We start from the raw sequence: 17,249 nt of genomic DNA on the forward strand, positions 1-17,249 counted from the left end.
TTAAATTATAAGTCACTTTACAGACATCAACAATGAATACATTTCATTGTTATCAGACAGATGAGGAAAAAGAGTAATGATAGCTTTTTAGCTTACTACATGTACAAGAGAATATAAGAAATATAATAATATAAATAAGGAAACAATAGAGACAAAAAAGACAGGACTTAGCCACTGGACTATATGTAAAGTGTTCCCTTACTAATCCTTAAAGGAGCTGCTGTATACTTAGAAAAAAGGATGTTGAGGACTTGGCCACATCAATCAGCATTTTTAGACACTACATTATGGTCAATTGCAATCTGCCCTATTTGCTCCAACCTCTAATGAGTATTAAAATTAATACATAGGGTGGGAATTAAACCCATGTATGTTCATTTACTCTATTGTTCTCTATGTACATACATGTACATGTATATGAAATATATCAAATGCAAAAATATGCTGGAATGTAAATATGGTAATTTACATCATGTACATTATTACAGCCTCTTTTTTTAAGGACCTAGTAAAGGAGGTCCCTGGACCTAGCTAGACCTATTTCTTAGGCAAGGTGTATTATATAACTCTTGAAAGTAGTTAAATGCAATTGTAAAATTAATTTTATCTGCTGTTAAACAATAATAACACGATAATGGTTATTTCTAAGTATTTAGTAACAACAGCGTGCAATTTAGGTAAACAAACATCAATTATCTACCACGTGTTTGTCTGCTGTGCTTGAATATTCAAAACGACCCATCGGGTTTATTTACACGAATTTTTGCTAAAGCAGACAGTTAAACATGTCTGTTTACCTAATAAGTTCTATAAAAAATGCATTTGCTGTTATGACTTGTGTATGCATGGAAATATAATGAACATAACATTGATTATTTACCGTAAATATTGAATACACATCATTCCTGAGCTATACACACAAAACACATGGCACTTTTGTAACGATGGATGGTAACGTATAGCCACTTTATAACAGTAAATCCCATTGGATAAGCTACCCTACACAGTACATAATATGCAAATTAATGATTGGATACGAATTTGTGTCAGCTCTCAAATCGATGGAAAAATATAAACATTGGAATCCGCCATTTTGACATAGGAAACAAACTAATTTTGAATCTTGGATTAAAGGACATTGTGCACATTTCCAGCATATCATGCATAACCAGTCATGTGCAAATATATCTTTTAATTAGTTTTATACACTTACTTTTCTATGTTTTAGTTAATTTAATGTTTTAATTTACTACAGAACGGAACATCGTTCTCAAAGACGCCGTAGAAAAAATTATAGGTGGCGCTGTTTGTGGGCGTAAACATTTTACATACGGGTACTTTTTTTGTCGACAAATTGACCTCTATCTGTCAGATTCAGGCGTTTGCCGTTCAACTGTTTGTGATATGGAACCTTGTGGTACAATGTCAGAGAGATCCATACACTTACACACAAGTTATTGTCATGAAACTAGAAAAATGCTTTTTTTTTGCTCCTTTTTGGCCCCTAATTCCTAAAATTTGGAGGCAATTACCCCCCAAATCAATCCCAGTATTCCCTTTGTGATATGGAACCTTGTGGTACAATGTCATAGAGATCCATACACTAACACACAAGTTATGTCTGGAAGTTACAAGAATGCTTATTTTTGGCCCCTTTTTGGCCCCCAATTCCTTAACTGTTGGTATCATAACCCCCAAAATCAATCCCCACCTTCCTTTTGTGGTATTGAACCTTATGGTAAAATTTCATAGAGATCCATTCACTTAAACTAAAGTTAGAGTGCGAAAACCAATGTGTCTTCAGACGACAACGATGACGACGACGACGCCAACGTCATACCAATAAAAATTGTTATTTACCTAATGTGAGTTTCCAATCTAGAACAGTAAGTGACTCACTGCCCAAATTTGAACTCTGTCTGCAAGTTTTGGTTCTCAGCATTGTGTATGAGTTTCTTAAAATTTGGATGGAAAAAGCTTATGTGAGAGTGCGGAAACGAAAATGGGACGGACAGAAATTCAAGGGTTACACTAAATGCCCCAGGGGGCATAAAAAGTTTGATCTACCTGATAAAAACAAATATCTCCAAGAAAATTTAATATATGAACTAAAAATTATTTATAAATATAAAGAAACGTATAAATAAAAGCATTTTGCCTGTATTACTCCCAATGCCCTATTTCCTATATTGGTGTCCATATACAAATAAGAAAATGTTGCAGAAGATGGATACTTTATAGAAAAGATATTGTTTTAATAATACCATGACGGAAAAGAAAATTATATTTATTGGAGTAATAATAAATTTTCCAGTCAATGTAATATTTAAAACTTTCTCATATACTTACAATATCTGCATTTTTTTTCAAGTAATAAATAGATGATGCCAGTGATATTTCAGGAGGAATGTAGTGACTTATGACAACAGTGTGTATCAGCTCTAGCTTCAATGATGCCAAAAATGTCCTTGGAAGTAGATAATCAACTTCAAAGTATGGTTTCAGTTTCTCTAATATCTCATCCTTTGGCCTGCAAAAATATATAACTTCTAAATTTTAAAATCTTGAACACTGTACATTGTTATATCTAATTTTTTTGAGGACAGGATACTTTAAACATTTCTAGATACGAAGTGCCATACACAGTTGTCTGGCATAATCAATGAGTTATAAGTAACTAACTGCTTTCTATGGTTGTTTGCTTTGTTCTTATTAATAAAACTAAAAATAACACTGGAAATGTGGTCAAGCTAAACCATATGATGTACAGCAGACTGATATATACAACTCCCAACCAATCGACAAACAAAATATTAATAACCTATCACATAGTTACTGAAAAATAGACCTAGTTTTGAAAACTTAATCTGATCAATGAAGTGTGAAATTGAGTAAGACTAACATATACACCTCATTACAAATTCATAAACCAATAATTGTTGACCAATCAAATATAAGTATGAAGAATAGACAACACCCTTAAAACTTAACCTTGACCATCAAGCATAAAAGAGGGATAAAGGTCATTATAACAAAGAAATAAACTCCTCACAACCAATATACCAAATAGTGTTGATATATCAGATAAGCTTTATCATATTTTAGAAGTTGCTCTAACATGTTATTATGCCTTAAATTTTTGCATGTGTGCTATATTTTATTTGTGCTTAATTTTAGTTGTGCTTAATTTTTAGTTGTGCTTCAGCTTTGGCTTTAGATATGTATTTTAAAAGTGCTTTGCATGTATTTCGATATGACTGTGCTGTTATATATCCTGTCTGCATGTTGTGTGTTTTAATGTTGTGTTTGTGTTACCTTATATTCGGTAAAAAGCTCTTAAGAGCTTATGTTTGTATTGTTATATGTGAACCGAATCAAAATAAAACTTTCGTATTCGTATTCGTATATATTTTCAATGAGGAACAGATCTCATTCTAAAAACTTAAACTGACTAATGGAGTCAGATATTGAGTTCAAGGTGATATGACATATGTCAGACAGACATATACTTCTTGCATCAAACCCACTACTATATATTGTTGATCTATCCCGAAAACCTGTCAGGCCTTTTATAGCCGACTATAGGGTATGGGTTTTTCTCATTGTTGAAGGCCGTATGGTTGCCTTTAATTGCTTACATCCACTTCATTTGAACTTGGGTAGATAGTTGTCTTATTGGAAATCATACCACCTCTTCTTATTTTTATAATGAATATAGAATTAGATAGAAAATCATTCAGAGCAAATATATGTTTTTCCTTTTACTATTACATAAGGATAACTATGATATTGTTCAAAAGAATTGAAATTCCATGGATGACATAACTTTTGATTACCTAATGGTCAACATTTATCAATGTCCATATATTTAGTAATCATTTCTTGGAAATCCTAATGGGAACAGTATGTGATTTCTTGTTTTAGTCCAAACACTTTTAAATGAAAATGGTGTATTGCCCTAACAAGTTCAGCTTTAAGTTTTTATTGTGTTGAGAATCAGCGGCTCTTTTCACAAAAAAACTTAAGAGTAAAAATACTCGTAAGTCATACACATTTCAGTATAACTTACGATCAATTTTAATTGTGATATTTTTTGTGAAAAGAGTCGCATGTGATTATCCATGAGCAGTGAGTGTCAATTCTTAATCAACTTTAATCTGATGACATTAAATTTTTAAATGTTTACCGGTCCCAATTAGATTTTCCTTTAAAATATTCATGATCACCACCAAAGTCACTAACACCCCACCAAAATGGTGTTTTCTCAGCATGGTCTACTTTTGGTGGTGCATTTTCAAATGGAAAACTATACTTGAACATTGAATGAATGACAGGAACACAGAACATCCAGCTTGGATCTGATGTACTAAATGCTATGCCTCTTGCAAATTTCAATACTGAATCAGCAACATTTCTGTAAAAAAAGAATAACAAATAAAAAAACATTCCTAAACTAGAGAAAATGTACTTTGCAATCAACATTTATAAAAATGGAAGCAATCTCATAAATGGGGCTTTCAACACATTCTAATGTAGCTATAGAAATAAAGGCATGCCAGGGTGCCAACCTCTTATAGCCCTTATGGCAAGTAATTTTAGGTCACTAAAATCAGTAGAGGAGAATGCACTTTTAGGGCAAGCATAGATTTTAAGATTTGATTTAACAGTTTGTGTAATATTAATAAAAAAATAACATTCTTCCCTTTCATCAACTTTACAATTTGGATTTTTATATAAACAAAGAACATGTGTCCAAAGGACATCAAGCCCCCGATCACACTATCACATTTCCATGTTCAGTGAACAACAATATCTAGCCAAAACTCTTAATGTTTCAATACATTTTAAAAATCTAACATCATAATGAACATTTGTACAGTACTAAGTTTCATGTTGATATGATAAAAATTTCATGGTAAACTATCATAAACCAAAAGTTTAACCTAATCGAAAGCAGACTGGAAATCATGACCATAGAAATGTTGGAGAGGCATAAAATTTCAGTTGCTTCATTATCAAAAGTATGGTTTCTTTTTGACCTTGCACTATTTACACTTATGACTTGGCTATGACTCATACATGATAGTTTGATTAAAGAAAGAACCAGTTGAACAGTTTGATATTCAAAGATAAAATATAGGTCAAGGTCATCTGTGTTTGCCTAACATTGGCTACTATCCAAGAATTTGTCCACTGACATTACTCATTTCTCTATGAGTTGTAAATGCTGAAATTTAGGCATTTAACTGCAAAACACAAAACTAAATCAGTCATTGAATATTGTCAAGTTGACCACCAATACTATCAAAATGTGTCTAAAATATTATCTCTCCATGACTTTAGTTTCTTAAATATGGACCTTCACCTTCACATCAAACTTAACCAGAAAAGTTCATATTGAAGTGTAAGCAATAAGATCCTATGGTAGCATGGATCTCATAACACATTTTTGATCCAAGATGAACTGAAACTAGAGGCTCTCAAGAGCCTGTGTCGCTCACCTTGGTCTATATGCATATTCAACAGGGGACACTCTCCAACATTGTAGACGAGAATAGAATTAATGACAAAAATCTCTGTTTTTTTTTGTATCTTATTTTGCTGATCATTGAAGTCTGTTTAGTTTCTCTCTATCTTCATGATCTTATTTAGCTTTTGCTCTAAACACAAAAGAAGGTAAAAAAACTCCTATAAAGAGTAACAGTCTACTTATTATATCAGCAAAATTTGACTTATTAGTAGGTCTCGTCTTGCTTATCATTTTTGATTATTTAAGTTTCTATCTATCTATTATAATTAATATCATACAAGGAAAAAAGGCAAAAAAATGGTAAAAATCATAATTAAAGGGCAATCACTCCAATAAGGAGTCGTTGGACAAGTTCTGCCATTTGTCTTAATTGTAGATTTTGTCTTGCTGATCATTTTTGTATATTTAAGTTTCTTTCTATCTATTATAAGTTTTAAGATATAAGACAAAAACGCAAAAAAAATTATACAAATCGGCTTCAAAGGGAAATAACTCTAATAAGGAGTCAACTGATGATTTCAACCATAAGACTTAATTGAAGAACTTGTCCTTCTGATCATTTTTGCAATTTAAAGTTTCTCTCTATAGAATCAACCCTAAAAGGCCTCAACACCAACTAACAATAATTCCCTTCAAATATTTTGCCTGCTTCTAACTATTTCATATAGATATTTTGTCTATTTCCAGCATGCAATATATTTGAAAATAACACTGCATTATATTATACATTACTTCAACTGATTAGGAAGAAAACTCTTCAAATCTTCAACATCTTGAGAAACTTTGTTTTCAAAATCTGGTCTTGGCAACAAAGCTTCACATAACATTCTTCTTTCTTTGGTTTCTAATTTGATTCCATATTCACATATAATGTGTGTTAGAGTCACAGCTGTGAGTAAACACATGCCCTTAGCTTCGTCAGTAAGTTGTTGTCCGCTTACTACATCCAATTCATGTATAACTGCCTGTAGGTGTTGACATAAAACCTTTAAAAAATATTGTTTGCTTATCAATATTTGCATAATATAAATATTCTATTCTCTATTCAACCAGAAACAAACAAATTAAAACCAAGAGGAATATTTTTTTTCAGTACCAGGAACACAAAGTTATTTTTGAAGAATATTGTGATGAATTTATTGCAAAATCTTCCAAGCCTCCAACCCTAACCCCTACTTATTTGACATGGTTCTCATCATAAAATCAAAGACCACAAATGATTTGAAGATCTAAATGTTTGTTTATCAAAGCTAACAATTTACAGTTTCTCTCTATCCATTACTGTAAAATTGTCTTCTAGGGGCAATAACTCTTATAAAGAGACAACTGAAAATTTCAGCCATTTCAATTATTTGTGGATCTTGTTTTTCTGATAATGTTCGCTTTGAAAAGTTCCTATTGATCTAATAGAATTTTCAAGATAAAAGGCAAAAAAGCAAAAAATGGTAAAAATTGTCAATAAAGGGCAATAACTCCAATGAGGAGTAAACTGACTTTAGATCTTGCCTTGATTATTTTTATTTTTGCTAATCAAAGTTTCTTTCTATCTATTATAATTTTCAAGATAATAAGCAAAAATGAAAAAAAAATTCCTGAAATTTGGGTAATAACTCCTATTAGAAGTCATCACAGTTTTGACATACATAGACAGTAGATATATCTCATCATTTTGTAAAATTTCTGTCCTGTTAGATTTTCTCTGTCTAAAGCCATTTCAAGATAACAGACAAAACTTGCATTTCATCCCATGTTCTATTTTTTAGCCATGTTGGTTGAGAGGCAGGATCATTTGACACATTTCTTAATACTTGAGACCCAAATGATGATTGTTGCCAAATTTGGTTCCAATTAGTCCAGTAGTTTCAGAGGAGAATATTTTTGGAAAAGTTAACGGACAATGACAAAGACGAACAATTGAAGGACGCCAAGTGATGAGAAAAGCTCACTTGACACTTCAGGTCAAGTGAGTGATCAGGTGAGATAAAAAAAAAGGTAGATCTTGACATTCTAAACATTTTTTCCATGTCAGATATCATGATGCCCAAATATTATGGTTTTCTAGAAATTCGACAACCAATGTTTTCACCCTTATTTTCTATATTTAGCCTAACTTCAATGTTGGTTGATTGGCAGGAACAAAAATCAAAGTGATCCAAATCACACAATTTCAAGCCATAATTAGGTATCATCATCGTGTTGACAAAAAAAAAGATATAGTACTGTTGCAGACAATTGACAACTTTCATGACTAACAAACAATGTTCGTCCTTCCTGAATGCCAATCATATTGACCAAATTACTAATTAACTTCAGTCTTACATTCAGGAAGGACGAACATTGTTTGTTAGTCATGAAAGTTGTCAATCATACTACTAGTATTGTGTCAGTACTTTTTACTAATAACAATAGTGCACACGCTGAAATGTCTCGCCTGCTTTACTGACAATTGATTTTATGTTGATAGTCCAAACATAAAGTTTTACTACAAGTATCACATACACTCAACATGATCCAAGAAAATGAGGTCAAAGTCAGATAAATCAAGGCGAAAATACATGTACACCTTACAATTATTTCATACACCTAATATAGTTGACCTATTGCTTATAGTATACAATAAACAGACCAAACCATGAAATCTTTATATTAACCAATGAACTGTGAAAATGAAGTCAAGGTCAGATGAACCCTGCCAGACAGGCATGCATACCTTAAAATCATTCCATGCATCAACTACAGTTGACCTACTGCTTATAGTATCTAAGAAACAAACTTAACCAGGAAAACTTAACATTGACCAATTAACAATGAAAATGAGGTAAAGGTCAGATGATACCTGTTTGACAGACATAAACACCTTACAATCATTCCATACACCAAATATAGTTGACCTATTGCTTATAGTTTAAGAAAAACAGACCAAAACACAAAAACTTAACGTTGAGCAATGAAGCGTGAAAATAAGGTCGAAGTCAATTCAAATAAAACCTGCCAGACTGACATATATATCATAAAATATTTCCATACACCAAATGTAGTTGACCTATTGCATACAGTATTAAAATAACAGACCAAAACACAAAAACTTAACTTTTACCACTGAACCATAAAAATGAGGTCATTGTTTATAGTATCAGAGATATGGATTTGACCATGAAAACTTAACCTTGTTCACTGATCCGTGCAATGAGGTTGAGGTCAAGTGAAAACTGTCTGACAGGCATGAGGACCTTAACCAAATATTGCTATCCTATTACTCATAATAAGAGAGATATTAACATTACAAAAAATCTTCACTTTTTTCCAAGTAGTCACTGAACCATAAAAATGAGGTCAAAGACAATGGACATATGACAGACGGTAACTTCACAATATAAGGCATCTATATACAAAGTATGAAGCATCCAGGTCTTCTACCTTCTGAAATATTAAGCTTTTAATTAGTGAGTTCATGACGCTGTGACAGAAGTTGCAGGCTCGACAAAAATGACAAAATGAGCCAACAAATTGACAACAAAAGACATAATACTTATATGAACTGCTCTCAAGATACTTAAATGTTTCACAGTTCATATGCTCACATGTATACAGACATGAGAATTATTGTGAACTATATTTTCTATTTTTTATGTGTGTAGATTTAGTAACGTAGCTAATCTGTATTCTTCCTGATATTGGGAGTCTGGTGCCTTAGGAAAGAATTGGAACAATAAATACTTTAAGAATCTTAAGGTTAAGTTTGGGTGAAATTGATAACTGTAAATTCAGAAATTATTGCGAGCATTTATTATTGCGATTTTTGAAAAATGGACAAAAATGCGAATTAATAATTGCGATTTCAGGGAAATCTGCATACAGATATATGTATGTGATATCAGAATGCTAGTTCTTATTATTGCAATATTCACTCGGTCATTGTATTCGCATTAATAAATAAAATGCTCTGCTGGGCGCAGCTAGATACGACCGCAGAGGTCGAACACTGAACAGTTGGGGCAAGTATGGACACAACATTCAAGCTTGATACAGCACTGAATTTGGATTGTGATTAAATATTTGACACAGCATAGGTTTCTGACACAGAATGAATGTGGTCTAAGAACTAAAAATTTTTTAATTTACCTATTCAAACCATATCATTATTATTTGCTTTTATATATAAATCAGAAATAACCAATTTAAAATGGAAAATTTTAAAGAAAAAAAAGGGGAAAAAAAATCCCCCCCCCAAATTTTTTGAACCCCCTTATGATTCATCACCCCCAAACTCAATCCCAGCTTTCCCTTTGTGGTATGGTACCTTGCAGTACAATTTCAGAGAGATCCATACACTTGAACACAAGTTATTGTCTGGAAACTAGAAAAATGCTTGTTTTTGGCCCCTTTTTGGCCTCAAATTCCTAAACGTTAAGGGCAATTACCCCCAAACTCAAACCCAGCTTCCCTTTGTGATATGGAACCTTGTAGTACAATTTCAGAAAGATCCATACACTTACACACAAGTTATTGTCCTGAAACTAGAAAAATGCTTGTTTTTTGCACCTTTTTGGCCCCTAATTCCTAAAATTTTGAGGCAATTACCCCCAAAATCAACCCCAGCCTTCCATTTGTGGTATAGTACCTTGCAGTACAATTTCAGAGAGATCCATGCACTTGAACACAAGTTATTCTCTGGAAACTAGAAAAATGCTTATTTTTGGCCCCCTATTCCTAAACGTTTTGGGCAATTACCCCCAAACTCAATTCCAGCTTTCCCTTTGTGATATGGAACCTTGTAGTACAATTTCATAAAGATCCATACACTAACACACAATTTATTGTCCAGAAACTAGAAAAATGCTTGTTTTTTGCACCTTTTTGGCCCCTAATTCCTAAAATTTTGAGGCAATAACCCCCAAAATCAACCCCAGCCTTCCATTTGTGGTATGGTACCTTGCAGTACAATTTCAGAGAGATCCATACACTAACACACAAGTTATTGTCATGAAACTAGAAAAATGCTTCCCTTTGTGATATGGAACATTGTGGTACAATTTCAGAGAGATCCATACACTAACACACAAGTTATGTCTGGAAGTTACAAAAATGCTTATTTTTGGCCTTTTTTTGGCCCCTAATTCCTTAACTCTTGGTACCATAATCCCCAAAATCAATCCCAACCTTCCTTTTGTGGTATTGAACCTTATGGTAAAATTTCATAGAGATCCATTCATTTAAACTAAAGTTAGAGTGCGAAAACCAATGTGTCTTCGGATGACGACGACACCAACGTCATACCAATATGCGACCACAAAATTTTTTTGCGGTCGTATAAAAACTTGCAATAATGTTTGAATTTACATTAAGTGGTTTCAGAGGAGAAGATTTCTTAAAAAAGTTTATGACAATGAAGACGAAAGACAAGAACAGAAGATAACGATGGACACAAAATTATTACACTAGCTCACATGGCCTATATATAGGGCAAGACAAGCTAAGAAAATGATAATTTCAAAGTAGAATAAAATGTTCCGCAGAGGTTGAACCCTGAACAGTTGGGGCAAGTATGGATGTAACGGTTTATTTCTTCCTCTGTGATATTTTATCCTGGGTATAATTTGTCACAGAAATTTTTTTCCAGACATGGTATTTCACAGGTAGATTTTATCCAGAGGAGTGAAATTCTATCTGTCTTATGCAGATAGTATTGACCAGTATATGTTTCCCGTTCCATATTTCACAGAATCTTGTAAAATAGAGTCCCACTGTCTACTATGTAAGGTACTCGCAATCAATATATACCTGACCATTATTATAAATGTTTCACCAAGGTAGAACATATTTGCATAATTTATCAATCAAAGGGAGGTAATTATGAGCCATTTATATTTTACAGATATTATATTCCAGAGACCAGAATCTATTTCATAGTGAAATTTTTCCTTTATTCTTAATTTTTTATATTAATTTATATAAAAAGATGACTTAAAACATGATTTAAAAAAAAAACTATATTTCTACTTACTTTTTACAGAGGATGACCTTGAGGTCACTCCGATGTATTGCTATCGCCTAAATTTCCATTATGCAAATTAGTTTTGGGATTTCAACCGATCTATAAAAATTATAGATCCGCGGTCATTACAAGTGAAAAAACTGCATTTTTATACCTGCGATTCCGTTCTCCGTTCGTACGATGTTTCATCAAAAAATGGAATCATTTCAGTTGTTGATTTAGTACTGAAAATTTGACTGAATTATCTCCTTATTAAATACGTTTTTATATGTTTAATAGGTGTTTAAGAAAGAGGTCAGGTGCTCATGTTCATTCATAAAATTATCGTTCATTCATGAATTTATCGTAAAATCAAAATCACTACACAGGTCACACAGGTTGTATACGTGGTGTCAAAAGATTACCTGTATAGTATCTAAAAATAGACAAACTTAACTGACTCCCCTTACTGTAGTGTGTGATAACATTTTGTGAGGGAATTCGATGTTTGCTATACCACTGTTCATTTCAACGCACATTATGACGATACCACTTTATCAATATGAATAAAAATTTTTGCAGTGTTTTAAGAAATAATTTTACTTTAAAATCGCGTATCATTTGTGAACTATTAAATGTTTTACAAGGACGAATTTTCTGTATAAAGTCAATAATTGTGTGAACTTTTGAAGCCCAAACTTTTTATAGCCTTAAATACGCTAATGAAAGATCCGAAAACTATACCCATACAGAACGACATGTTTTTGAAATTGTAGCAAAACTTTTGGTTGACAAATTTTAATTCGTTATTGCATAAATATTAACTTGAAATATCTGTCATTTTCTCCCTACCCAGTTTACCTCTATTACTCATTATGATGTGGACTTGACATTGTTATTGAATCTTATGCAATTTGATTGGATTAAGTTATTATTAGATTACCTTCAAACTGTTCATGCTTTTTCGTACGAGTATATTGATTAAATCAGAGCGTGCATGAATGTGTACAGAAAATTAAATGACCTGCAAACTGGACACTGGACCAGTCCATATTACGTTTTATCAATGAATAGATTTTTTTTTATTTCCCAAATTACAGTGCCCATAAAGGGCATAAAATCAGATACAATTGATTTACATAATTGGTAACAACAACAATAATAGCGGCATATAAATAGATATTTAGTATATAAGCATTGGTCAGAATCAGATGAACGAAACTTAAGGTATGAAAGGTAACAATTGCCACTTTTTATCTTTTCACATAATTTTCCACATACACATTAGATAAATTATTTTTGATAGCCTATTGCGGAGAAAAAAGAGAAAGTTTACTGTATTAACGTTCTATTCCATTAAATACGCCATTTTTCGAAGATAAATGCAGAAAAACATTTATGAACGGCTACGCCAGGTAAAATTGTTGTTAATCCTAAAAAAAATACAATTTTCAGTTTCATTAGAATATTATAATAATAATAAATCCCAAATTTATGTAGTCATTAGATAAAGTCCGTATATGTCCGATCTGCCTATTTTTGGACATCAAAAGACAATACGATCGTTTTAAGGTCAATTTCGTCTACCTCACACAATCTTGTTGGGCACTATAATGAAATGGACCTGAAATTTATTTCACATGTTTCCTGAAAATTGATAAATATCAAAGCAACATAGAGCTGTTTGTTCTAGTTCGTATAATGACAATTTAATGTCATGTTTGTTTGTGATGACCCCCCTTTTCGGGATTGCATCAGAATTATAGTTATCTCGTATCGCATGAGGATGACACATGTCAACTGAGCAATTATGTTTGGGACTTAGTTTTAAGAAATGATGTCAAAGTAACATTATGAAAATATTTTTAGTAAGCTGAAATATATATTTATTTTTTACATGTTTATGTCTTGTAAGATATTTTATTTCTGTCCCGTTTTTCAACATTAGCGTCTGGAAAGTTGAAATGTTTTAACTGAATGGTTAATTTAAATTAATTATGAAAATGGTTAAAATTAAATCAATAAAGGAAATTATTGCCCAGTTACAAACACTACCAGGGGATAATCCATAATGATTTTTTTTTCAGTTATATGTTTCAGCACATGTATAATTAACCCCAACTTTAGCCTGGTAAACTTGTTGTCTCCTTGTAAAATATAAAACATATTTAAAATGATTTCCTGCTAAAGTCTTATATTGATATAAAGTTAAAACCGTCTTGCTTCTCACTAGTCAACACTCCTGTCCTGTCAGGTTTAATTCTTATATATATGGATGAAAAATAAAAGTCCACAAAACATTAACATGGCAGCAATTGCTTTTACAGCCTTTAAGACTTTGATTTTTTTTTACAGAAGAGTGTCCACCATGCACTTGCATTACACTATAATAATAGTAGAATAGTATGATATACAAATAGATGAAAATTATATATACATGCAACCGTAATATTAATATAATATATAACAACAAACCAGTGTATTCTCTGGAACTATTATTATATTAGTATAATAGTCTAAGGTATACTGATTTGTATCACTACAATATAATAGTTATTACAGTGAGGTTGAATTTCCTGTCATTTATTCATCATCCAAGCACGAACTTGTATAAGAAAAAAAAATCTCTGTAAATTAACCTCAGTTTCAGGTATAGAGATGTGATCTGTTTCTGTGACATGTGCTTTTGACCATCCACAAGAACCTGCGGTCATCCGATGTTCAGTACTTCAGTACTTTGATTTATTTGTACTGAGATCTGAAAACAACTCACTTTTACCTGTATTTCACTTACCTTATTTTATATATTAAATTGATCATGATATCATTTCACAATTAAGATCTGTGAAATTACTACTGGTTTTGTTTCATATCTTTCATGATATTTGTCTTTTAAAAGAATGATATTTACTTTAATATTTCAGGATATTATTTTCAATTATAATCTGTGAAATTATTTCCCATTATAATACATTTATTTGTTTTTTTATTTACTAATTCAGCTTATATTCAAATACACTATTATTAGTACATAGTATTTGCAAAGATTAAGTTTTTTTATTAACTATTCAATATTTTAACTTCCCAGATAGAATTTCACGGCAATGGGTAATATATCACAGTGAAATATTTTCCTCCGGATAAAAAAATAACAACAACTTCTGTAACATATTTTCATCCGGATAGAATTTTGCTTTACATGGACACTACATTCAAGCTTGATACAGCTCTGAATTTGGATTGTGATTAAATATTTGACACATCATAGGTTTCTCACACAGAATAAATGTGGTCAAAGAACTGAAAAATTAAAATTGGACTTTTAATCCTTTTATGGTCCAATATCCATTATCTGAATACATGGTTAGGTAGATTCAGCATATCATAGAACCCCAAGAGTTTAGTTTTTGTTGAATTCAAAAAAAGTTCAATTTTGGACCCTAACCACATTGGACCTCAATGTGGACCAATTTGATAACAGGGCCCTGAAAATCCAAAATCTAAATACAAGGTTAAATTCAGTATATCAAAGAACCCCATATGTTCAATTTTGGAACCTCGATTTGGACAGATTAAATATATCCAAGTTCACCAAGAATTTAACTATAAATGGACAATATGAGCTAAGTTTTTAAAGGGGTTCGCTTCATCAAAAAAAAATATATATATCATTCTGAAAAGTAATTTATACAGAATAACAAACAAACCTATCACGAAGTTCTTCAAAAAGTATAATTTTGGACCCTTTAGACCTTAATATGGACCAATTCAAAAACAGGGCCCAAAATCCTAATTCTAAATACAGGGTTAGATTCAGCATGTTAAAGAACCCCACCAATTCAAGACATTGAATTAAACCTCATTGAAATTTGCCAAGAAATAAGCAATTCATACAAAGTAATACAAAAGTATTGTTTTTGGACCCTTTTTCTCCTAAACTGTTAGGGTCATAACCCCCAAAATCAATCCCAACCTTCCTTTTAAGGCATAAAACCTTGTGGCACAATTAAAAAGCAATCCATAGACTTATACTCAAGTTATTGTCCAGAAACCAGAAAATCCTAATATTTTGGCCCCTAATTAATCCTAAACAATTTGGGCCATGACCCTCCAAAATCAATCCCAACCTTCATTTTGAGGTATGGAACCTTGTGGTAAAATTTCATAGAGATCCATATACTTATACACAAGTTACTGTCCTGAAACAAGAAAAATGCATGTTTTAGGCCCCTTTTGGCCCTTAATTACTAAACAGCTATGACAATAACCACTAAAATCAATCCCAACCTTCCTATTATGGTATGAAACCTTGTGCTGAAATTTCATAGAGATCCATACACTTATACTCAACTTATTGTCTGTGAACCAAAATGTCTTCAGACAACAAGAAAAATGCTTGTTTTTGATCCCTTTTTTGCCCTTAATTACTAAACAGCTATGACATAACCCCCAAAATCAATCCCAACCTTTCTATTATGGTATGAAACCTTGTGCTAAAATTTCATAGAGATCCATACACTTATACTCAACTTATTGTCTGCGAACCAAAATGTCTTCCGACGACAAATGTCTTTGGACGACAAGAAAAATGCTTGTTGTTGGTCCCTTTTTGGCCCTTAATTACTAAACAGCTATGACAATAACCCCCAAAATCCATCCCAACCTTCTTATAATGGTATGGCACCTTGTGCTAAAATTTCATAGAGATCCAAATACTAATACGTATACTCAAGTTATTGTCTGTGAACCAAAATGTCTTTGGATGACAACGCAGACATCGCCATTATGAGCATAATACGAACACAAAATTTTGCGGTCGTATAAAAAGGATGCTGTAAAGACTGGCATTTAAACAAAAAATTAAAAAGAAAGCAAATCTAAAAAAATGTGTTTGGCTCACACTAGAAAACATAGAATCAAAAGCTCCACCAAACATCAATTTAATTCCTTTGACACAGACATTCCTTAGCCCTTCATTTATCTCTTTCATTTTTGATATCATTTCTTCTCCATTTAAACCATCAGTTTGCATAGACTTTAACTGCCAGGCTGGTTGAAATGCCAATATTGAAAATTCTGTTTCTTCTTGAAGTAACTTGTCGTACTGATTCTTTCCAAAGAAATTTTTAACTGATTCTTTCAAACTACCCAAAATGCCTTTTCCTAATCTTGGATCCTCCCTAACAATTCCATCATAGCAATGGTGAATACCTGAAATGATATATAATATAAATATATAGCAAAAATAACATCAAACCACCTTCTGGAAAAGACAGCTTAAGTTATCAAGCTAACTAGAAAGACCTACTGTGATTTCACAATTCAATTTTGCATTTAATATAATGAATCTGTAATGAATCTTCAACAACAGATGATTACTGTATTTGATTCCTGTACATGTTGTTTTAGAATAATAGTACTGTATTTGAAGAATTGCCACCATCTAATGAGAATTTGACAATTACAAATCCAGTTTTACTGTCAACACAGTGTGGAACCAGATATACTGATATTTGTGAACATAAAATCCTAAATTGATGATGGCATCCTTTTCAAATACAGTGCTGAACATTTTAAAAATACAAGAAACTTCAACTGAGATTGAGCTAATTACTCTGACTGTCAACATCCCAATATTCTCTAACTCCACATGTTAAAAAATGATATACCATATTTTTATGATGGCTCAATCTGAATATATTTCTTTTAAAAAAGTACATCAGTATTTTGCATTTTATATGGAGA

At 32.0% G+C, this 17,249-nt stretch overlaps 2 protein-coding genes across 3 annotated transcripts in view; one reads left to right on the forward strand and one right to left on the reverse strand.

Moving 5' to 3' along the window:
- LOC127702508 (E3 ubiquitin-protein ligase rnf213-alpha-like) overlaps positions 1–17,249 on the reverse strand; it is a 157,137-nt gene that overhangs the window by 114,463 nt on the left and 25,425 nt on the right. For both annotated transcript variants that reach the window (XM_052206718.1, XM_052206716.1), the window contains exons 7-10: positions 16,405–16,715; positions 6,263–6,516; positions 4,187–4,414; positions 2,350–2,530 (exon numbers count right to left, since the gene is read on the reverse strand). In XM_052206718.1, coding sequence (XP_052062678.1) covers positions 2,350–2,530; positions 4,187–4,414; positions 6,263–6,516; positions 16,405–16,715 — 974 coding nt within the window. The remainder of the gene's footprint in view (positions 1–2,349; positions 2,531–4,186; positions 4,415–6,262; positions 6,517–16,404; positions 16,716–17,249) is intronic.
- LOC127702509 (E3 ubiquitin-protein ligase rnf213-alpha-like) overlaps positions 1–17,249 on the forward strand; it is a 333,395-nt gene that overhangs the window by 51,419 nt on the left and 264,727 nt on the right. The window lies entirely within an intron of this gene.

The sequence above is a fragment of the Mytilus californianus genome, unplaced genomic scaffold (genome assembly GCF_021869535.1).
Source record: "Mytilus californianus isolate M0D057914Y unplaced genomic scaffold, xbMytCali1.0.p SCAF_5, whole genome shotgun sequence".
Classification (NCBI taxonomy): Eukaryota; Metazoa; Mollusca; class Bivalvia; order Mytilida; family Mytilidae; genus Mytilus; species Mytilus californianus.